The sequence below is a fragment of the Typha latifolia genome, chromosome 4, assembly GCF_019914945.1.
Source record: "Typha latifolia isolate L0001 chromosome 4, TyphaL0001v2, whole genome shotgun sequence".
Taxonomy (NCBI): Eukaryota; Viridiplantae; Streptophyta; class Magnoliopsida; order Poales; family Typhaceae; genus Typha; species Typha latifolia.
The window spans coordinates 15,170,280-15,193,229 of record NC_133089.1 but is presented as its reverse complement, the minus strand read 5'-3'; the positions used below and the strand labels follow the sequence as shown (position 1 = coordinate 15,193,229).

Genomic DNA, 22,950 nt, shown 5'->3' with positions numbered 1-22,950 from the left:
TCACTAGAACGCTGCTGTGACTGCAGCATTATATGAAGTTGGAAAGGCTGAGCTCTACTGTCTCTTTTTCGTAGGTTTAATTAGTTCATCAATTATATGAGTTATGAATTTTCTTGTGGCCAAATTTTCTTTCAAAAGAAGAGAAGAAAACAATTTATCTACATTAGTATCGATCTGGTTCAAAATTTTAAAATTAGCAATCCCACAAAACAAAGCAGATAAACAACTATTCTACGTAGACAGACGCCATTACTGTGGACCAACATATCTAGGCTTGAAGTCATCCTAGGGAAATGAAATCTAATGAAAGACAATAACATGGATGGTACAAGGTCACCTGCCTTTCCATTATTCATAAAGATCTTGCACCTTTTTCAGGTCAAATAACAAAACATTTTGAGGGCAGGAATTGTGAAAGCAAGCATGCTGTCTAACCATGAACATGAGGTACAAATAAGAAACATAAAAGAATGCAAATGCATCGCACGAATTGATGATTGATTATATTTGACCAATCAAAGAAGTGCAAATTGACCATCTATATACAACGAGGGCATTTCAATGTCCAGCCTTAACAAAAAAAATGCTTCTAACTAGACATGTACAGAGATTTCAGTAAAATTTGTTAGAAAAGTTCAACTTCCAACTCTAAAGGATAAAAATTGGCTTGACATGATCTCTGTGAAACCTACTCTATCAGTAGAGTCGTGACTCTAGTAGGGCTTTAAAAAAGTCTTATTTATTTTCTCTATACCTGCAATGCCAAAGAGAAAGAAAAAGAAGCACATCAGAACCAATATTTCCAATGCACTGATGAAAGGCCCAATTTTCTGAATATTAACATGCATCAAAGGATAAACCTGGCATGGTCATCAAACTGAAACAAGTAGAATGACTGATTCACCGTTACACATCACAAAGCACTTCTTAAACTCCTTCCAACTCACTTGCGTCATAACATTGCATTTCGCATACTCTAGTCTTCAGTTGGTCAAATGCCTTCTGTATTTTATGTTTTTCTTCAAATGTCATGTCAGATCTATTAGAGTCCTGCATTAAGTACACAAGAAATGACTGAATCAGTCTATCGGGATAAATTAATTTTGATCATGGTGATTTAGTCTGTCTGCACCGGGATAAAAGGAGTTAATTTTAATTAGATTCTGAAACAAGTGAGTGAAATTTCTAGTTGACATAAGTATGTAATGATGTGTATGCAAACTCAAAATGTAGAACATAATAAAACCATCACGATCTCTACGGTTCTAGCTAAAATTAGCATATGTTTTCACTAGTTCCTTCATCCCTAAGGAAGCGCTATGACATGTTATATAAGAAAATAATACCCAACAAACTCGTAATTCTAATTTTACTTCTTACCAGCAACTTTCGTATGTTGTGCAGGATATTTCCGATATCTAATTTACTCAACCGAAGATTTCTGAGGAGTCTCGCATCATTAAGTAGACACATACACACGAAAATATAGCCGATTGCACGAATGCGAGCTGATGGCTCCAGTGCATATTTACTATCAAACCGAGATGGAAATGAGGAGCTCCATTCCATTATGATCGAATCAAGAAACTCAAAGACAAAATGTAAAAGCTTGTGACTTTCGCGAAGTAGCAGAAAGCACGGCCAAATATCCTTCCCAAGTATTTTGATCTCATCAGATTGAATAGCCACGTCAATGTCTTCTGGCATAAACTGCATCAAGGCAACAAAACACAAGGTCAGAAAATGTCTCAGGAACAAAATGGCGCAAAAAAAGCTTCAACTAGGCTAGTAGTTGGACATGTTTAGAAAGTAATACCAACGAATTCTAGTCAGTAATAATGGAAGCAAATTATATAAGGAGCTTCTCATTATTTACAAGAAACATTTTGCTAATAAAATAAGCATTGGCAGGATACAATTTAACTGTTGTATCAATGTTGATTATTTTATCACTAGTGCAAAGACAATGTACTAGGACAGCATGATGTTCATAGCCTCATACAATGATGCCGGCAGAGAAGCTGGTTTAAATAGACATATCAAAGTCTATGAAGGTGCACCTTGGTATAATTATAAGCATTTTACTATGATAGAACCAATAGAAAAGGTATAAAAAGAGAATAATTTGAAATTTCAAATCAACAATATACATATAAGGATAATTACACTTAGATCCCGTGAACTATTACCATTTTCCACATAACTTACATGAATATTTTTTGACACATATACCCTGTAAACTATTAAAAAAATCTTACCCCCCTGACATTGCAAACTAAAAAGCTAAAAAGACCAAGATAGCCCCATAAGAAGGTAAGGGTATTTTAGTAAACTAAAATTTCTTTTCTTTCCTCCAAAATATAAGGGTAAACATGTTATACGGTTACTCATGTGACTTATATGCGACATCTTATGGATCTAAAAGTAAATAGAAACCTAATAGAAAGGGCGTTTGAAATATTTGTAATAGTTCAAGAAGCCGAAGTAACACAAAAAAAAGTTCAAAGGAAGTATGTACAAATGGTGATAATTCAAGATGTCTAAGTGTAATTAACCTATATATATGTATGTATGTGTATGATCGATGCTATCATGCTAGTGTTTTGACAAAACCTAATTTGTATAGTACATGATGTGTTGCATTACCATGAGTCCTTACCAACACTCAATCAGCATAGCATGTGCTTTGTTGCCTCATCGCTACCATGGACAACATGTGAGACAGAGTAAACTTGATAGATGGACATTGGATAGGAATAGTGGAATTCTAAATAGATTTGAATAAGGCAGGACTCTTGAAATTGACTTCAAATAGTTTATGCTTGATGCTTCACCATTGCCTAACTAGATCAAGCAAAGAGTTGGGAATTATAGCTTATTTCTTGGCTAGTTTTCAATTCCTTCTAATTTTTTTAAAAAAAAGGATAACCTCACCCACGCACAAGAGTGCACAAATACACCAAAAAAAAAAATCATGCCAATGAGATGGCAATCATAAAAATAGATGGCTTTGTGACTCAACCATATGCTTTCCAGGAACACCTCAAACAATAAGCTTGAGCTTGAGCAATAATGAAGATAACCTCAACCACTAAGCTTGAGCTTGATTAATTAACGCTGCAACCTAAATCAGAACCAAAGAGCATTAAAACAAGACCAATTGAACCCTTTTCGGCCAGTCCAGCTGTCCAGCACGCGAACCCAAAAACTTAATCATAATAAAGTTTATGAAGATATTCCATTGATCAAATCTTTGCCAACTGACTGGACAAGTCTGGGGGTGCTCTTTATCTAAAATTCTAAATGATAACCTTAAATTCGAAACAAAATGTATAGGGCCATCCATAATAAGTTTTACATTAGATCATAATTTTGACAAAATAAAAGAACTCAAGAGGTATATAGTGATACTCGAGCCAAGTTATTTGCCTTCACTGAATTTAATTTGTACCAGATATTCCAGACTGAAGCTCAACCATTATGTGAACTTGCAAAAACCACTCCCATTCACTTATCCGTGGAAATACAACCCAGCCTCCTTAGTTTTACAACTTGGTAGTATGTATCACTCTTACAAACTAGAAAAATAAGATATGTATTATTAAAGTAGAAAAGATGCTACAACTTACAAACTGCCAAAAATATGTATTAAACTAAATGATGATAATAGAAGTCTGATCACTGTTCTAAGTTCTAACAGGTATCATTATCTGAAAATTTTCAAGAATATTGGCAGTATGAGGAGAATTGATACATACAAAAGCTGCATCAACCATGTAGCCAGATATCTGCTTGCTAAGCTCGCGGATATTCTCATCCGAGACTCTTGTAGTATGGCGATCAAGTTTAATAATTGTTGCCAGCAATCCCCATGCGTTTTCTAAAGGTGGCTTTTTTGACTGAAAAAGAAGAGGCAAAATACTATGAATAAACATCCCAAATTAGCAGGGCAAACCATCATGACATTCATCCTGACGGTTCTTTCTGAGAATCTGAAGACTAAAAAGTAAACTAATGAGCCCAACAAAATAAGTTTTGATTACATACAAACTCATCAATTATAACATTCCACAGCTCCTGCAGAATCACTGGCCCAACGTGTGGCCCATGACGCATTTGAAACGGGAGAAAATCTAAAATCTTGCACAATACTTTCTTATAAAGCCAGGAATTGGAGACATTCCGATCTTTCTCCCCAAAAAAAATATTTTCTGAATGGAAAGAAAAATTTAAATTACAGGTGTTCGAATAGAAAGAAACACATTTACTTCTTCTATATCTATATTAGGAAATAACCTAGTATAAGAAATAAATCCAGAAAAGACTGAAGAAACGAAGGGAAATCCAGAAAGCATAGTATGCATTGCGGTATGGAAAATTTTTGACAAGATAAAATAAGAGAAAAGAAACTAATCCGCACTTTGCAAAGCCACACAGGACTGCTGAATCTTCATCCCCAGTAATGACACCAGAGTTTTAAAAGGCAACTTTTAGCCATACCGTAACACAATAACTTATCAAGCTAATCTCCAGGATGTGGATGAAATACTAATATTAGTACCATCATTACTGTGGAACAATTGGAGGAGCCAATCATTTAAAAGTGAAAGACTCCTATAACAACTGTTAGTCTTTCAGGAGCAAAAAAGGTGATATGTTCCGCATGCAACAATCATGATCGAAAGTTAACCGTTAAAATATCTGATAACATAAAAGTGCACTGTGACCACAATATAGGCATGTATCCTCAGAAATTCCATATTATAAAGATGCAAATTATATTGGTTAATAGTTGGTTTATGCTCTCCAAAATGTATTATAGATTTTGTCAAAATAAAATTACGAAATGACCTTGTGTATCTCATTGTTGAGCAAATATCAGGATATATATGTATATAGAAGTCAATAAGAGAGCTTGAGAACTTGATCAAAAGAGTAGGTTATGCAGTTGCTACATGGTCAAATAATGAATTGTTTTTCATACTTCATATCATTTCTTATAGGTTAGATTTAAAAAGTTAAAGAGAAAATTGATAGAAACGAAAAATTTATTCCACTATAGCAACAAAAAGGAACAATAGAAAATCAAAATGGTCAAGAGATTACCAGGATAAACATGAAATCGTGCTATTAAAGCAAGCGAGAAACTAAGCAGATCTGCAATCTGCACTATGCCCGTGTTATATGATCCTTGTAGATCACCTATTATATTGAGTAAAAGTTGGGGATTCAAATCGCCATCTGCATTAAGACATGGCCAAGAAAGTATGAGAAATATAAAAATCAGATATTTGAGTGGCTTCCACTGACTAGAGAAAATTAACTGATTAGATCTCCCTACTTCTTTCTTTAAGTTCATCAACTTTCAGACAAGCAGATCAATCTTGTCCTACTATTGGCATGAAAACTATAGTTGTCATATACTTCACCAAGGAAATGCTAACAAGAGAAAAAGAAAAGAAGCTAACAAACAGAAACAAATATACAAACATAAAGTGGGTTGAAAAGCCCAATCACTAAAATCTGATTCTGGGGCACACAAATTGAACTCTAAATAACTTGCCACATTCAATATTTCAAGTCCAAAGCTTTCTTTGGATAAATTGAAACCCTCAGCTAGAGATTAGTGAAACAACATGCAATGTTGTGTAAAAGTAGAAATATAAATCATCGCCAAGGCATAAAAGAGTTCAAAGCTAAAAGTTGTAGAGATATTTAATTCAAATTGGATGACATAACTGTGTTAATTCAAATTAGATCAACATCTAGATATAGATATGCTTGAGTGATCAATTAAACTCCAATTTGATAATTACCCTGCTATTTTTTCGGAATTTTCATAATTAGGCTCAAAACCTGGAGAAAACCCAAATTTCGTTTCCCAAGCTAAGATTTCAACCTATAATTGCAAAATACAGGTTAAGATCAACCCACATATAGTAGATCTAATTGAATCTTACAACAATTAAGGTCTAACTTTTATTAGTTTTCCCAATTTTTCCTTAATTTTCAAATTAGCTCAATACATGGAGGCATCGGGCCCATCAGCATAGTATGTGCCTGTTAAAACAATCTACGCCAACCAGCACGAAATACCTGGATTTTATCAATAATTGTCGTGCTAGTGGTATAACATATGCCAACCAGCAAGATCAACGTGGGGTAACACACCTCTTGCCAAATAGTATGAGACAAGTGGAAACAAAGTCTCCACAAGGTCAGTAAAGGTCAATAGGGGTTGGCATGAGGGAGTATCAAGACATTCGCATGTATCAGTGCCGATAGGCCCACAAGCATGGTGTGTGGTCGTGTGCTGATTGGTACTGGTGCACCAATCTATAAGTCTTATAAAAAAAAATCCGCACCTTATCATGATCTCTATTTTCACATCTCTTAGGATATAATGATATTAAATATATGGGTGTAAACCATATAATAATATATGGTCCTAAAACTATCCAATTTTCTTCAGCTTTATGAATTGTTAGGGACCTCCAAATAGTACGAACTTTGCTGTCAAATAAATAGAATAATCTGAAGTTACTCCCAACTAAGGTAGTTCTTCCATTCTATGTCTGTGCACTCGAGCATGTGTGGATTTTGTATGTGTGTTGCAAATACAAGGATATTTGCAGGATAAATTACACAGTTTTAGTCTGTCCTAGATTTTCCTCTACAAGACATCATGCTCATGATCAAATGACGGGGAGTAAAAAGAGATGAGATCTAGATGGTAAGACTAACAATTAGAATCATTGGATGTTTCTAAAGATATTCTTTTTCAATCTTCAAGTACAAATAGTCAATGATATTTGTCTAATTCATAGTCTATAGTGCAACTGAAGGAAGGCGCCAGTAGTACAATCAAGGAGAAATATACTTACATACGCAACAACGAGTCAATGCATCGACAAATTCTTTATCCAATTTGAGATAGTTTTTGACGATACAAAGAGCAAGAATCTGGCAATCATAAGGGAGTTTTACGAAAGGCCCGTGATGAACTGTTCCTGCAATGGCTGCAGCCGAGCAGATATTGTTACTTCCTTCTCAAATGACGTACAATCACATGTACAACATGGCTCTCAAGTACACTTACTTCTAACATCATAAAACTCTTTTAGTGTCAATTGTAGGGTTTCAACTTCCAACATGAGAGGAGTGTTTGGCCGAGCGAATTGAACATATCGATTTAGAACCTTCAAAGCTACCTACAATATATTCAATATATGAAGGAAGTTGACAATTGAAGTGTCCAATCAAGCAAATAAGCAGTCACCACAGACAGTGCCCTCTGAAGACAAACAGTACAAACAGGAGTGTTACACCTGGAATGCTAAATTCATGAGCAAAACAGGGATGTAGAACATTCAATTTAACTTAATGCCTGATTGACACTGATATTAGAATGATAATTTGCATCATAAATAATTATATGATTTAAAGTTTGCTAGCAATCATGAAAAAGTGAGAGTATTGTCCATCAGTTCCCATTGGGAGTCATTATCTGCATCGCAATGAGTACTTGAATACTAGAACAAGTATGCAGTATGCACAAATTCATAGACTTCGATCCTAAAGTCATACTTAATAGCAGATAGTCTGGATATCATGAGGGCCACTATATCAACCAAGGTGAGCCATTGCTAATTTGCTATAGCCTACAGGTTCAAGCAGTGCAGCTGATACATCATCAACAATCAAAAAAGAAAAAAGCTGATACGACAAATTTAGAATTTCAGGATATATCTAAACATGTAAAAGGCCAATAGGTTAAAATTACGGCTAATCAGCTGGATAACCAGCACTCATTAAAATTCTTTACTAACTCAAAAGGTGTCGTAAGAAGAAAGATTAGGAAAAATACAAGACACAGTGGAGAATATTTCTACAGAGTGCAAAAGAGATCTAGCTGTCTAAATATACTTCAATGCACTGATGTTCATCCAAACATTTTAAAGGTAATTCCAGGTGAGCTGCAAACGAGTTGCTTCAAAAGTTTCAACAGGTTCCACAAACATATACTAGAATTAAGAAAACTAAAAGCATAAAATAATTACTCTAGTTTTGGCTTTTAATTACAGAACCATTATCAATTAATGAATATATTTAGTTATATTATGTGTTAAATTATTTTTCTACTTGACTATTACTATAGCTTTATAGCCTTAACAAAATACATCATTTATCTAGGGATAAAAGACTTATATAAGCTTTAATATATATATATATATATATATATATATTCTAAAAAGCAAATTTGAGGCATGCAGTAGATGTGTTAGTGTGCCACTCAGCAAGCTCCCACGGCAACAAGATATCGGCTATTTGGCTCGGCATGTGTTACTGGCACAACCATTAACAATTATTGCAACTAAATCCACGATTATTTCATTATGATGATAAAATTTAGTGCACTGCAGGAATAATCAAGTATAATAACAAGTTGTGAACAAAATGAAGGTTGTGAAGTACGATAAAGAAGAGTTCATGAGTAAAGCAACGATACCTCGGAGATTGAGGGGTGTAAATCATCTAATTGAAATAAGATCCTAGGGAACTCCTTTACCCAAGCAATCTGATAGTCCATCAGGTATGGACAGTTGGTTTCAAGACGCAGTTTGTCAACTTTGTCCTTGCAATAAGAATTAAGGAAAATTTGGTGTCAAGGACATTAATAAGAAGTCAATTCACCTGAATAGGTCTTACAGTAACAAGATCCTGTGGTAAATAATTGAAGATGAATGAAATTATTGTAAAAATATATAAGAAATGGATAAATTCATTGCATACAGCAACTGTGGCTAATCAAGGACAAAAATTTGTAAAGAGTGACAACAGTGGAACTTACAGGAAGTATCATTTCTTCCAATACAGAAAAATATCCCAATATTTGTTTGCAGTTGACCTTACAATCTTTAAAAGCACTAGTAAAGGCCTGCAATTGTACTTATTTTTGTAAGTTAGCATTAGGAATATTCTTTACATAGAAATTGTAAAGATTACTTCTATAATATGAGATATTATATATTTGTACAAAGAAAAAGAAAATTTGGAACCTCAATAGTAAGAAAACTTCACCATAAAATGCAAGTCAAACCTCTAACAATCGTGTCTGATAACTCCCTGTGATTTGTGATATAAGCCCTGGCATAAAAGGTAACAATGAAGCTATATGCCTTTCCATAAATGCCTTACGAAGTGGTTCATCACTCCTAGATGCCCCAACCTGTCAGAGGAATATAGAGATAATCAGCCTTAACTTCTACAATTTTCAACCATCTTCAACCCCCAAATTCAGGTTGAATGTAGCAAGCATCATCTGCTAGTGTTGAATTTAGAATCCAACAATTTCATTAATTTCTACACAGATATGTTTAAGTTCCAGTAACCTGTGTCCCCAAATAACAACATGAATGCAATTCACTTAGATACTTGAGAACCTATACATGCTAATATTGACATCCTTTGGAGATGAAACCTACCTTCAACTCCAAGAATAGAAGTCCCAAAAGTAATGAAGCCAAACCATGGTTGGTTGTAAATAAACTCATTCTACAAAACACTCAAGAATAACTATATCAAAAAGCATTTAAAAATTAAACACTTACACATTTCCTAGGAGTCATATCCAGCAACTTAATCCTTGAAATTTTTTAAATTTCATTGGCTAAATGTGTAAATAAGAAGCACTTGTAGGAGAAACTCTGTGATTCATATGTTTACAGTGCAACAAATAGAGTGTTCCAATGGAGTAAGAGACAGAGGGGCTGAGAACTTGAGATTCTAAAACCACAGATAAATCAGAAGAGGAAAAAATCACTGGTAAAATTGATTCTAAAAGGCTGAAAAGTTGAACTGCTTGCTTTGGCAACATTTAAAACCAGGAGTGAAAAACATAGCCAGAAATCTCAGATAAGCAAGGAAGCACCCTGAAATAATTTGTTACATCATATACACAACTGAAAAGGGAGACATTTAAACATGGAGGTAAAGAATACTCATACAGGACCTTTCTTAGTAGAGAAAACTCAATGAACTCGACAAAATGATCAGGTATAAATGAGGCATCATCAATCATTTCTTTCAGGTGCAAAAACATCTCAGCAACTCTGACATTCAAGACAAAAAATCTGGCCTCTTCCTGCAGATAACCCCAAGAAAATCAGTTCAAAGTCAAGCAGCAAACAATTATTCTCATCAGTTTGAAAGCTAGTACAAATCACAAGTAAACACATATGCATGAAAATTTTAAACGTAGTTACATTAAAACATCAGTGCATGACTAACATAATAGAACTAATTAACAGGTATAACCAAATTGACACATAACTTTGCAACCCTTCCAAAGGGAATTACATTGTCTGTGAAAATCAGTAGGTGACTTAGCTGATAAAGCCACACCATACTAACATTCTTCAAATCTTGGAACATGTTCACAGAAGTCTAACTCTTAAGTGATCCTTTTCCATTTGTCTTTCCTACTAAATCTTCCTACCTTTCGTCACCAGTTGTAAAAATCTCCTCAAAATTTTGAGCATTTAGAATCATTAATTCATCCTCCTCTTTCTCTCTCCCTCCTCTCTCACTCTCTTTCTATACATACTTACATGCATATGTACACACATAAATAAATAAATAAATAAATATAATAAATACCTATATATTATTGAGGAGAGAAAGCAGCATAGCTATCAGGTGCTTAAATGAAAAACTAGAAAGAGAGTATACATGCATGAACTGTTATATCTTGGTTTCTTTCCTTTTTCCTGAAGGGTCACAACTAGCAAGGTGAAAAGAGTCCTTGCATATGGGCCTAGTCAGATTGTGTATAAGCTTATTATCGGAGTAGATTAGCATCACACATATTTGATAAATGGGTGCGGGTGCATTATTTATTAATGCATAAGGGATACAACGGTTTGCAAAAAGAAACAATTTCTTTAGAAAGTTCACTAGTAAAGGATCTACCATGATAACTGTGGGCCAGAGAAAATTAAGCAGAAGATTTTCATATGAAATCTATAAGCCGCTTAACATTTACCTTATTCTTGCAACTAGACTCATGCAGCCAGGACCAACATCCAAAATTCCTAAAAATGCATAGGGTCTAGATGAAGGTAGAGAAGGATGAAAGCTCCTAATGTAGGGAATGATGTTTGTCAGTATAATGATTAATTCAGTACATTATATGAGGGTAAAAACACTTCCAAGGGCACAAATGCATTCTGACAAAATGAAGTGGCACACACAGTAACATATGGCAGCTATCTGTGAATTCAAATAAGCATTTGGCAACAAAAAGGATGTAAGCAAATATCAGTTGGAAAAAAAAACAACAAACCTTTTCACTGGATTTATGGTTTTGACCGAAAGGAAATGTTGTCTGTAATTTCGGTAAGTGCAGCAAGATATTACTCCGCAACAAGTCAGGATTGTAACACTTAAAACAATAAATCTGAGAATCATCATGTTGATATTTCTTTATAACATAACCCAATATTCTTGAAGCCCGATTTATGCATTGAAGAGTTGATAGCATATATTCAAATGATTGATCGCAACTATCTGTTGTTACATGAAATGAAGAGGATTCTCTAAAACAGTTGACCAGGACTGGAATGAGATCTTCAAGTTTCTTGACTACAGAAAAAAATCCTACAAAATTAAGCAAACATGAGGAAAGTAAGACATAATAATAACAAGCAGAAAGAGAAAGAGGAAAAAAAATCATAATGATAATGCAGACAATTAGCTGGAACAAACATGACAGCCATACTAACGGGTCGTCTCAAGGGAGTAGCAAGTGAATCGCAATAGACAAACAGTCATTGATAAACAGAGATTTTCATATTTAATGATTCTTTTTACTCTTTAGAAGGAACAAGAAAACTTGGATTAACTAGGTTTTAACACATGATGCACCAATAATACAAGAAAAGAATACTGGAAGATGAAAAGATAACAAGAGATGTCACAGAAAAGAACAATATAATACTACCTTGCTGATTTTCGAATTTGACAAACATGCGCGTCATCCAGTCAGGTGCTTTTCTATTCTGCAAAAAATTTTAAAAGGAAATTGGATCATAAAGCAAATTAAATGACAGTAGAAAACATGTATATAAACATTTTGACTGAACAAAATTCTTTCTCTAAATCTGCAGGTACGAAAGAGTTGAGCAAGTTATCCGACTAAAGAAGAGGGAACAAACTATTCATTTTTGCAACTAACCATGTTTGAACTTTGAAGCACATGAGGAATTAGCAATTTTAAAATGAGGCATTAACATCAAATGGACTTTGCAAGTTTGAAAGTAAATAAGATATGTACGAAAAAATATGAAATAGTAAAAGATTGGGACTGGAGGTCACCAACGAAATTAAGCTAGGTTCAAAGATCATTGAGATAGAGATGATAAGGAGAAACCAACATATTCTACTAATTTAATTTGTCACTACACTAATGCAGACTAGATGTGGTCATTGAACCCTTTAGTGAGGTTTTCTATCAGATGAACATTCTCATAAAAACGACAAGAGAGAATTAGGACTTACACACTATATGATTTATGAATATTGAACCTTCAATGGCTCTTCTGGTGGTCGGACTAGTACTTATACACCATATCCTATTGAAGACTAATTGAAAGAGGTATTACCACATAAGATAAGAAGAATTAATAAAGTTATTAACTTAAATTATTGAGTTAATGCTCCATGAACTTTTGGGGACTGCTGAGGAAAATTAGGACTTATGGAGTAGGACATAGCCTTTGATGAGCATACTCACAGTTAGCATGTTAAAGTAATACTTCCGCCAAAGAATGGAGAAGACGATGAGGGGAGACGTTGAAGTACGGAGCACAAACATCTTCAAAAGAAACAGAAATTTGACCTAAATTTCACTCAAAGGATAAGGCAGCTGTGTACATCAGGCCATTCACATGAAAGGTCCTCCATCCATCTAAATATGGTTTTTGTACAATGTCAAGTAGATCTTGATTGATCTAATATCGAGTTACTTCATCTCATGATTTTGTTTCTAAACTTTATGGAATAAAAGATCCTCATTATTTAAAACAAGTAATTTGTCCAAAGGAGATGAGAATGTTATTAAACATGGGATAGAAGAGATCTTAAAAGGTACATCAATTTTTAACACCTTCAGCACAAGAATAAAACAACTCATGGAAAAAATGGCAATGATAAGTCAAAGTCAGAACATTTGAACATAGTGATGTCTTTTTAGACTATGCACCATTTTCAAATTCACTGTTCAAAACTTAATATCTATTGGTGACAAGAACCTACTTGACCACAGGTTCATCATCTACTTAATATCTAATGGTGACAAGAACCTTTAGTCATCACCTTAAAGTCTTAAACTACTCATAGAGTTGGCAAGCATAGAACTCCAGCCTACTACTAGTAGAATTATATGAGTCATATTTGAAGTTTTCAGAGAGCAAATTTTCCCTCTTTCCACAACCAAATATCCAAAGCATCAAAACCCAAACAATTCCCACTAGAAATATATGCAAAAATCAAGCATTTTGTATATCTCCTACTAGTAGCCTCCATTATCACAAGACAGCATGAACAGATCATCATTTCAAGAGCTATTAGAGTAGCTAAATGGCAATAGAAAACTTTGAAGGAAATCAAAAAGATCACCACATATTAACAAAAAGAATAAAGCGATACAAACAAGTTCACATTCGAATCAATAGCAGCAAGTTGTAGATCTAACATACAATAAGCAGAATAATAGCATGGGAGTAAATCATTTAACAGAAGATGGTTACAGGATGCAACTGCTTACAGGAAATGCAAACGAAGAGCATGAAGAAAACAGATCGCTATAGACATAAGCTGAATGTTAGACTTCCAGAGCAAGCGAGAAATAGCAAATACTTGAAGGATACTAACTACTGAAGGCATCATGGAAAAGAAAATGTATACAATAAAAGTAGTTCAAACAACTCATTATGTGATACAGACCAGTTCAATAGTTTCACTGGCCAACAAATTGAGGCAATGAACAAGCCCACCAAGAGCACTCTTGAGTTTGCTCTTGTCCTGTAAACAGATCTGCTTGTCTTTTAAAATATGAACATAGTTGCCAAGAACCTGTAAGAGAGCAATTGTATAGTTAACAATCCATAAAAGTGACTGATCAACTAAAGCACTTGCTTGCAATCCAAACTGCCTTTATAAAAAAAAAACACCGACAGCAATATTATTCACCAATGATGATTAGAACATAATAGCAAGGATGGTCGTGCCAATCGGCACGCCCTATGCGGGTGGTGGCACGACATCTGGCATGGGGTGTGCCGACTAGCACACCCTCATGCCAAGCCATGCTAGTCTCCGTGCCGATGTGGAGCCTCTTTTATAAAAATTTTATTTTCATCTATCATCATCAAATAAAGTCTTTGATCCTTCCCGTCATTTTACGTTCAACTAGATATTAATTTTAATTATTAAACTAATTATTAATTAATATTATGTGTTGAATAGTATTATGTGTTCAATTATATTATGGAGTATTCAATCATATTATGGAATGTTCAATTGTTAATATTAATTTTAATAAATATATTCAATCATATTATGTTTTGAATAATATTTATATTTGACTATTACTTTTTTTTAAATAAATAAATTATTTACAAAAATAATCTAAAAATAAAACACTATAATGTGGGTTTTAATACATTTTTAAACCAAAAATCAAATACTGACATACTGAAGACCCAAAAATATCTTTAAACATTCTAAATTTTTTATTCAAATTATGTTAAATGCGTGCTAGTGGCATGGCATGGCACGTGCCACTGGCACAGCCATCGTTGCATAATAGTTAACAAATCCAAGCTATAGGAACATAAATTACAGAACATTACATCACACATCACAATATTGTAACGTCAGAATAGGACTACTATAATTATATGCTTCTTACGTAACAAGAAGACCCAAGAAATATCTGGCATGCTTGGATAAGTGCATTAATTCCCAATTTAACACAATCAGAAACAACAAGCAAATTAAATGTCCATGTTTATATCATATATGCATTCCTATTTTACAAGGCCATGATTGAAAGTAAACATTATGAGAATAAACATAACAGTATTGATAAAGCATGACAAGTATTGTCACTAAAAAATCAATCTATCTATGAATCTACTGTAAATCAGCAAGGCCATGTCTAACATGCCTACCTATGTGGTCCGTAGAAGACAATAGAAAGGAAATAGGGAATACCAAACAAGGACAAGTTAACAAAAGCTTTCAGGTAATTCAAATAGTAAGTAGAGAGATATTCACTATGCTGGTGAGTAGTTGCACATTCATCAATCAGAAACTTGATACACTGTTGGTATTATGACATTGGTTGTAATGGGCGAGCATACTGACTTGTGCATATCATGCCAGCACATTAATGGCAGCAGGACAAAGGGACGCATATTGTACTGCTGCAGCAGTGCTAGATATGGAGCACATAGTTCAACGCCTAGTGGGTTTCAAGCGACTCCGACAACAAATTTGGCACTCATTTATATAAATAGATAAGAACACCCTAAGTCCTCAGCCATAACTCTTCCCCAACTCTTATGTCTCTGATCCGCGATGATAGGCCTCTAGCACCCTCGCTCTCTCTCCCTCCTCATGCACTGCTTTAACTCTCATCTCCCTCCATCTGTGGCCTCTCCCCCTTATGACCATGGACACTACCGCTATGGAATCCATTCATGGTGCCCATGGTCTGAAGGTCAGTGTGCCTGTGGCATGTCCTGCAGTTTCATTACTTAGCATGCGCTCTTTGCTGGTATGCAATCCTCAGAATATAGCACCTAAAAATGCCCATGTAACAGAGAAGTTTGTAACAATAAGCATATCATGCAGACCAATTCACATAATAAAGTGAATGCTTATTCAAACTTATTCAAATTATACACCATAATATCAAGTAGGATTAATCATCAACCTGTGTTATGCTTGCACTAAGACAGACTTGTCAAACAAAATAACCTTTTAAGACAATCAACACCACAAGAAATGTGTTTAACACATCCACAAAAGTAATAGATAAAACTGCACAAACTTATACTAAAGCTTGTACAAACCCTCTCAGCATGGTGGAAAAAGGATATCGGATGGTTATGAATAACAAGTTGAAGAAATTTGAAAGCCATAAGTCGTATATCCACTGAGAGATGTGTCATTGCATGCAAACTACGGTCCATCAGCAGCGGAATCATGTCCCCTGGAATTCCCTGCAGAAAGGAGGTAGGAATGTTAGGAACGACTTAGTGGACATCGAATATGATTTAATATTACAAAGATAAGAAAAGGAACTTGAAAAAACATCGGATTTGAAATATAACGATAGTCAAGCTAATCATTAATTAGCAAGTGAATGGGTAGAGACATAGGTAACTTAAAACACCAGGAATAGAAGAGAAGCAAATAAGTTCTGTTCATCATAAGCAAGCTTATAGGAAGATATCTCATATAATAAAAAAGAGGGAAGCCCAGGCTTCCAATTCCAATAAAGATGGGATCTACTAAAATAATTAAAAAAATGATCCTAATGCACAAGGCTCCAAACAGGGTGTGTGAGAAGGGAGATAATTGCTGCCTTACCATTATTTATTAGTAAGTTGTTTTCAAGAGTTCAACCCATGACCTCTTAGATGCGTGGGGCAAGACTTATTGCCATATCAAGTAACAACCTCAAAGACGATCTTGTAAAGTTTTCTATACGCTAACCTTTTGCCCACAAGTCATGGAAAGAGGAGGTAACATAGAGAGAGTAGGCCATTAACCAAAACTTTTCTAAGTATATTTGATACTTGCCATACATCTCGACATCTAACTGAAACTTTTCTAAGAGTTTTGTTTTGATGGAATATGCTAACCTATTGACAACAAACGACATATACGGGGAAGTAGGCAATAGGCCCATCTCTATTTGTCCCAGGCTGCCAGAGTCTCATCTTAGTTTACAGACAGCTTAGCAAATTTTTTATACATATGAATATACCAAAATTTTATTCCATTAATTTCCTACAATTCCCATGCTTCAGAAATACTTGATATCCATCATGGCAATGTTAATCGGAACTTTTCTAACTATTCTATTTTAATAAGTCAGCTCTTACAAGATTTATGCATCAAGACGGTGGCTTTTGTTGTCCCTGCAAAAAGAAGATGATCAATAAAATTTCAACCACTTACACAGTTGACCATGGGAAGTGGAAAGATGAGGCCTAATAGATCTCCCTATAAGGTATTGATGCTTCTATTTATTTTTACACATATCTAGTTGGCTAGAAAGTGTAGCATAACAACATGGTAGCCATAGAGAAATCAGTGGCTGAATTGCATCCTTCTTGGTGGAATTACCCAGGGGTCATCACTACCAATATATGAGTAATCCCCTCTTGATTCTCATGTGACTTTCCTTCTCCTGATATTCCAGCTCCAAATTAAGCAAATCAACATAACACCTTATCATAGCTTTGCATTATTATGTTAAGCACTACAGTGTAATTGCCATAAGTCATCAAGTTCATTCTCTACCAGCAACTCATCAACTGGTGCACAGAAGTGAAGATAGTAAGTCCTTCACAATATTCCATCATTAGAGGCCACTAAGTCTCTTAACCTAAGCCAGTAGATATAAATTTGCAGTCCTTATTTTTATCCATCAGTTTTCATGACTAATATGAAACTCTTTGTAGCTCATCCAATAAATTAGGGTAATGTATCGTAGTAGCACAGCAATGGACACGTGAACCCAGTTACCACAGCAATGGACACGTGAACCCAGTTGTCACAGCAAATTGGACGCTAGACAAAACTAATTTCATTTAGGACAACCCATCAATTGCCTATATAAACAGGTTATCAACAAGTAGGAGGCTAATTCAAAATAACTAAAGATGTCCATGTAGGCATAGTAGCATTTCATCTAATTTTTGTACAAAGAGGAGAATTCTCCATAGCTACGAATAAGGGTTTTAATAACTCGCAAAGTAAACTATAAGTTGAAAGTTAGATGGTGCTTTCCAATTCATCTCCGGTATCATCTCTGATGCCATCTATGGAGAAAAAAATTACTGAAAACAATCACAGCAGCTAGACCTTTCTCAAAAGGTATGTTGAAGATTAGTGTCCATACAATGGTTAGAACATAGTCAACAGCGATTGGAACTTCCAGAAAAAAAACTGCAAACTGGGAGGGCGATGGGAATGCTTCAATTGAAGTTAGAATTGGTATACTCATGACTTTACTAGAAAAGGCTCAATATGATATAGTCCTCTGCAAGGAAATGGTAAGCATATGATGAACAACATGCCTATCAAATACCTCAAAAGTCAAAAATGCCTCGGACCCAATGAAGCAAATTGGACAAATAACTAACATGTTGCAGTAATAGAAAATCAAGTGATTCTCTCTTTCTTCTTTCTGCTTAAGAGTGAATATATTACGTGGGAAAGTCAATTGCCAAATCAATATTAATCACAACATGCATTTGTTAGAGCTTGGGTTTCTACTTCCAAAGATTGCAAAACATTGTAAAATCATTAGTATCTTCCACTTCACATCGAGTTAATTATGTACAGTAATGGTTCTAGATGCACTATCAGTAACTTTGCTTTGACATGCATATTTCATGCAGAAAATAACATCAATTAAATAAGGTGCAACAGAAGATAATGGAAAAGGATGGAGTATGAATGTAAAGAGTTCTAGCTTGTACTAAATGGGATGCATCTATTCTTGTTGGTCAAGGCATAAAGAACAATGACTAGGTTATATCAAAAGATCAATTAGGAATAATCCTAACAAGCATTTCCTTTTGCTTCAAGTATTGCAGGTAATAGTACTGAAAGGAAACATACCCCCTTAAGAGATGGAAAGATGACAATTCTCAAAAGGTTGAAGAAGGTGTCACGAACTGCTCCATCATTATCATGTATGAGCTGATTTAACTTCTCCATCATGGAAACAACTTGGGGTTTAAGCTTTGAAGGATCCTTAAGAATTATCTCCTTTATACCATTTAGTGCATCTTCAAAAGTTAAAAGAGCAGCATAAGAAAGAAAAATCCATCAAACTTTGCGATTACACAGCAATAAATGTCCATAATTTAATCAAGAATGGAGGACAAAAAGAAAATAATGTCAATATGACATGGAACTAGAAATTTATTGACAAATAAGTAAACTACAAGAAATAAGGGTGATAATTTTTGACCCGACCTAATATGATTATTAAACAAGTCGTGTTTGTGTTCATTACCCCAACTCATTTGTGACCTGACCTACCAACCTATCTATGATGCGATAATCCAATTATGATCCAAAAAACTTGTTTATTACTTGAACAATCCATTTATAATACGAATAAACAAACTCAAATAACTTACATAAATTTAAATAATTTGTGTCACACTATAAAGTATTTATGACCCATGTAACCCGTTCAGTAAACAAGTCATGTTTAGAAATTTTAAAATATTTAATGAACAGCTCATGTTCGTGTTGGCACTATCGTGACCTGACTCAAACCCAGCTAACCCAACCTGATTATCACCCCAATAAAAAGAATTAAAATGTGTACCCAAGATACACTAGTGTAAAAAGCTATCACAATTACAAATTTCAAAGAAATTTACTATAACAAGATAATAAATTCAGATAAAGATCTTTTAAGTACAGATTGAATTTTAGTTAGTAGACACAATTGAATCTTTGTAAATAAATTGAGAAAATGAGGAAAATAATTTAGTTACTATTAGTTGCACTCAAAGTGGTAAAATGAGCCGCCATGACTAATTGCTACCCTCTAAGGCGGCCGCTCTAGCCCCAAAACATATTTCTAACCCACAACTATTGTAGTGTGGCATTTAAAGGGCGAAAATGCTGTGGGACTGTGGAGCTAGAATATTGTGGACAAAGAAGTAAACTATAATAAACTAAAATGTCTACGCAAGAAGCACCAGAAACTAGATAATTAAGAACTCTGACAACCTCTCCGCATCTTTGGATTGCGATGTGATGTCTTTTTGAGAAGTTCTTGAAGCGTCAACCCCCTCTTGTCCACCACCATACCCCGTCTCTCAACCGATATGCTCTGCTCCGGGAGAACGATTGCTGCCCGAATAAACCGTCACGCAAGCATTAAGCCAAACCACCCCAAATTCTTAGAATCAAACATGCAAAAGGATATAATACAAAACCTTTGGATTTGATTTGGGTATTGGTTGAATTCTTCGGCGGGAGCAGTTTCCGCCCAATCTTATGCTTTATTTTCTGGAAATCATGCAATAAATCGTTTAGATTCGAGAAGAAAGACTAAGGAGATGCTATAAATAGAGAGAATAAAAGAAAAAATTGTACCTTGAAATCGACGCCACGCTTCGGCTTCTTGGAATTACTAGATTTTGATCGCACCATTCTGTGTGCATATATGTAGCAATGTTCTGAAAGGCAGCTGAGGGTGGCAGGCGATCACCCCACCACCTAGGCGGAAGGTGGGCGACAAAACGGGTGACAAAATGGTCTAGCATTTTTAATATAAAAGATAATAAATAAGTAATTAAACATATATAATGCAGATATGTAATATAAATTATACACTTATATATAAGTTGAAACCAATTTAGTATATACAAAATCAGTAACTAATTACTGTTTTAGTTCCTCCAGTAAAAACTAAAAAGTTAAAACAGTAACCAGTAACTAATTGCCGATTACTTCCTCTAGTTAATTCAGTAATTCACAATACCACTCTAATAACTAATTAACTAATTCCTTGTTTCAGTAATTCACTAATTCAACAAAAACAGACTAACACCAAAAGTTAATTCACTGTTAATCAATAGATTAAGTAATTAACACATTTTCCTTCGAAAAACATTCAACATAAACAGATTAAGAAAATTAACAACCAACAGAATAATAGATTAGCAATCAACATTCAACAGATTATTGATTAACAAATTAACAGATTAAGAAAAAAAATAAAAACTAACGAATAATTCAACAGATTAACTGATTATTGATTAACAGTGAAAAATGTAAACACAATCGATAATTAGTTAATTACTTCAATTAATTTCTCTAACTGCCTAGCATAACCTATTAAGTAATAAGAATTAACAGACTAAGAATTTAAGACCGAAAATTGAAAATAACGAAAAAAAAACAGTTCGGTGTGAGAGAGTAAGAGAGAGAGTGAGAGAGAGTGAGAGAAAGCGGGAAAGAGGACGCACGCTGTTTCCGTTGCCGCACTCGCACTTCGTCGCCGTTAGGGTTTTGATGTTTTAGGGTTTAAGCTTCTAACGATAGAGAGAGGAGAGCAGCGGAGAGGAGAGCAGTGATTTTTCGTTTTATATGAGGGTTAACGGTTAGTTAATTTTAATTGGTTATATTCGACCCGTTTCCAATCCGATAAGGCGGTCTTTTGGCTGTCAGGCGGCCCGCCATGGCGATAGGCCACCTTGCGGCGGCGGCGGCGGCGGCGGCGGCGGCGCCATTGGGACTCGACTATGATTTTCCGAGAGTTTAGTAGCACAGTGCACAGATCATTCATCGATAATAAAAAGTACTGGCACGACACACTTAAGCCAGTGAAAGGTAACCAACCACCTTGCTATAGCCTATAGGTTGGGAGAAAGGCCATGTCTTTGATCCAGTTTCTTAGCTTTGTGGAAAACAAAGGAAGGTATTCAGGGCTGATAGAGACTGAGACTTTGAGTAGTGGAGGGGAAAATAAACGAAGAGTTTAGGATATTAATACATTTTCTACGGTCCGGGGTTGGGTTCGAATTTCATAGTTTATTTCCTTGATTATCTTGAGTTTTTGAGCAAACTAGCATTCTTTTATACGTTATTTATCCAAATAAAATACACCTCAAAATTAATACTAAAATGGGTCTGTTTCACTGTAGCCATATATTTTACTCGGCGCTAATCATATCAGGATTTTATATTAGACAACGTCGAAGAGTTGAATATTTTATCAGAGAAAATTGAAATAAAATTTGGAAGAGTTACCGCCTTTCTTTTACAATCTTGAGCATAGTTAGCTGCGGAGAATGACTGTGTGATTCAAACTTATAGATCTTTTCCAATAATATTTTATGACTAAAATAGATAATTGAACACAAAATTATAATGATACAATTTTTTTCTTTATATTTTTATATATATCTTTCTTGTTTGAGATTCGATTAAGCTTTAATCAAAACAATCACATTTGTTTTTGTTTCATCTTCACAACGACATATTATATATGTAAAATAGATTATTAGTTAAAAAAATTATGATCTACGAAAATGAGTAATTTAATGTCTTAATAAGACGTTGAATAGTTTAGTACTTTTAACTATAAAACGCTCAACAATTATCTCCTTTATCCATTTATTGCATCTTCAAAACCTTAAAAGAGCAGCCCAAGAAAGAAAAATCCATCGAACTTTGTGATCACAAATGTCCATAATTTAATTAAGAATGGAGAACAAATAGTAAAAATATCAATACTGTTTGGAAATAAAAATTGCTGACAAAAAATTAAGCCACAATAAATTAGGAGTGACAATTTTTCACCCGATCGATCTGATAACCCAACACAAATCCAAGGGGTCAGTTTACTATAATTAGATTTGAGTCATAACTGCCTAACTTGATTATTAAACGAGTTGTGTTTGTGTTTGTATTTATTACCCAACTCATTCTTACCAATATATCTATGATGAGCTAACCCAATTACGATCCAAAAAGCTCATTTATTACTTGAACAATCAATTTATAATATGAATAAACTCGTTTATAACTCAAATAACTTATATAAATTTAAATAATTTGCCATATTGTAAAACATTTATAACCCATGTACTACATTTAATAAATAGGTCATGTTTA

The 22,950-nt window shown here is 34.5% G+C and overlaps 1 protein-coding gene across 3 annotated transcripts; it reads right to left on the bottom strand.

The window, feature by feature from the left end:
• Positions 1-463: 463 nt before the first annotated feature.
• On the bottom strand, positions 464-21,425 carry LOC140787685 (uncharacterized). Of its 3 annotated transcripts, none has more exons than XM_073136748.1 (21): positions 21,300-21,425; positions 20,425-20,587; positions 20,265-20,337; positions 20,056-20,178; positions 18,925-19,094; positions 16,140-16,289; positions 14,005-14,133; positions 12,002-12,059; positions 11,345-11,658; positions 10,013-10,144; positions 9,101-9,229; positions 8,852-8,938; positions 8,510-8,635; positions 7,100-7,211; positions 6,885-7,019; positions 5,107-5,241; positions 4,048-4,211; positions 3,759-3,899; positions 1,381-1,710; positions 861-1,050; positions 464-754 (listed from the first exon to the last, which is right to left on the bottom strand). In XM_073136748.1, exons 2-20 carry the CDS (start codon positions 20,479-20,481, stop codon positions 928-930), a joined length of 2,688 nt encoding a protein of 895 aa, XP_072992849.1. In that variant the 5' UTR covers positions 20,482-20,587; positions 21,300-21,425; the 3' UTR covers positions 464-754; positions 861-927. The 3 variants fall into 3 exon arrangements, with proteins under 3 accessions (XP_072992849.1, XP_072992850.1, XP_072992852.1); XM_073136749.1 differs by having other exon boundaries at positions 20,425-20,518; positions 21,300-21,390; XM_073136751.1 differs by lacking the exon at positions 4,048-4,211.
• Positions 21,426-22,950: the final 1,525 nt, after the last annotated feature.

What these genes read in the sequence shown, in the direction of transcription:
- LOC140787685 (XM_073136748.1), bottom strand. Translation starts at nt 20,481, where the DNA reads ATGGTGCGATCAAAATCTAGTAATTCCAAGAAGCCGAAGCGTGGCGTC. An exon ending in ACGATTTCATGTTTATCCTG is followed by an intron (nt 4,212 to 5,106) that starts GTAATCTCTTGA and finishes CTTTCCATTCAG; the next exon opens with AAAATATTTTTTTTGGGGAG. An exon ending in ACATGGTTGATGCAGCTTTT is followed by an intron (nt 1,711 to 3,758) that starts GTATGTATCAAT and finishes GCCTTGATGCAG; the next exon opens with TTTATGCCAGAAGACATTGA.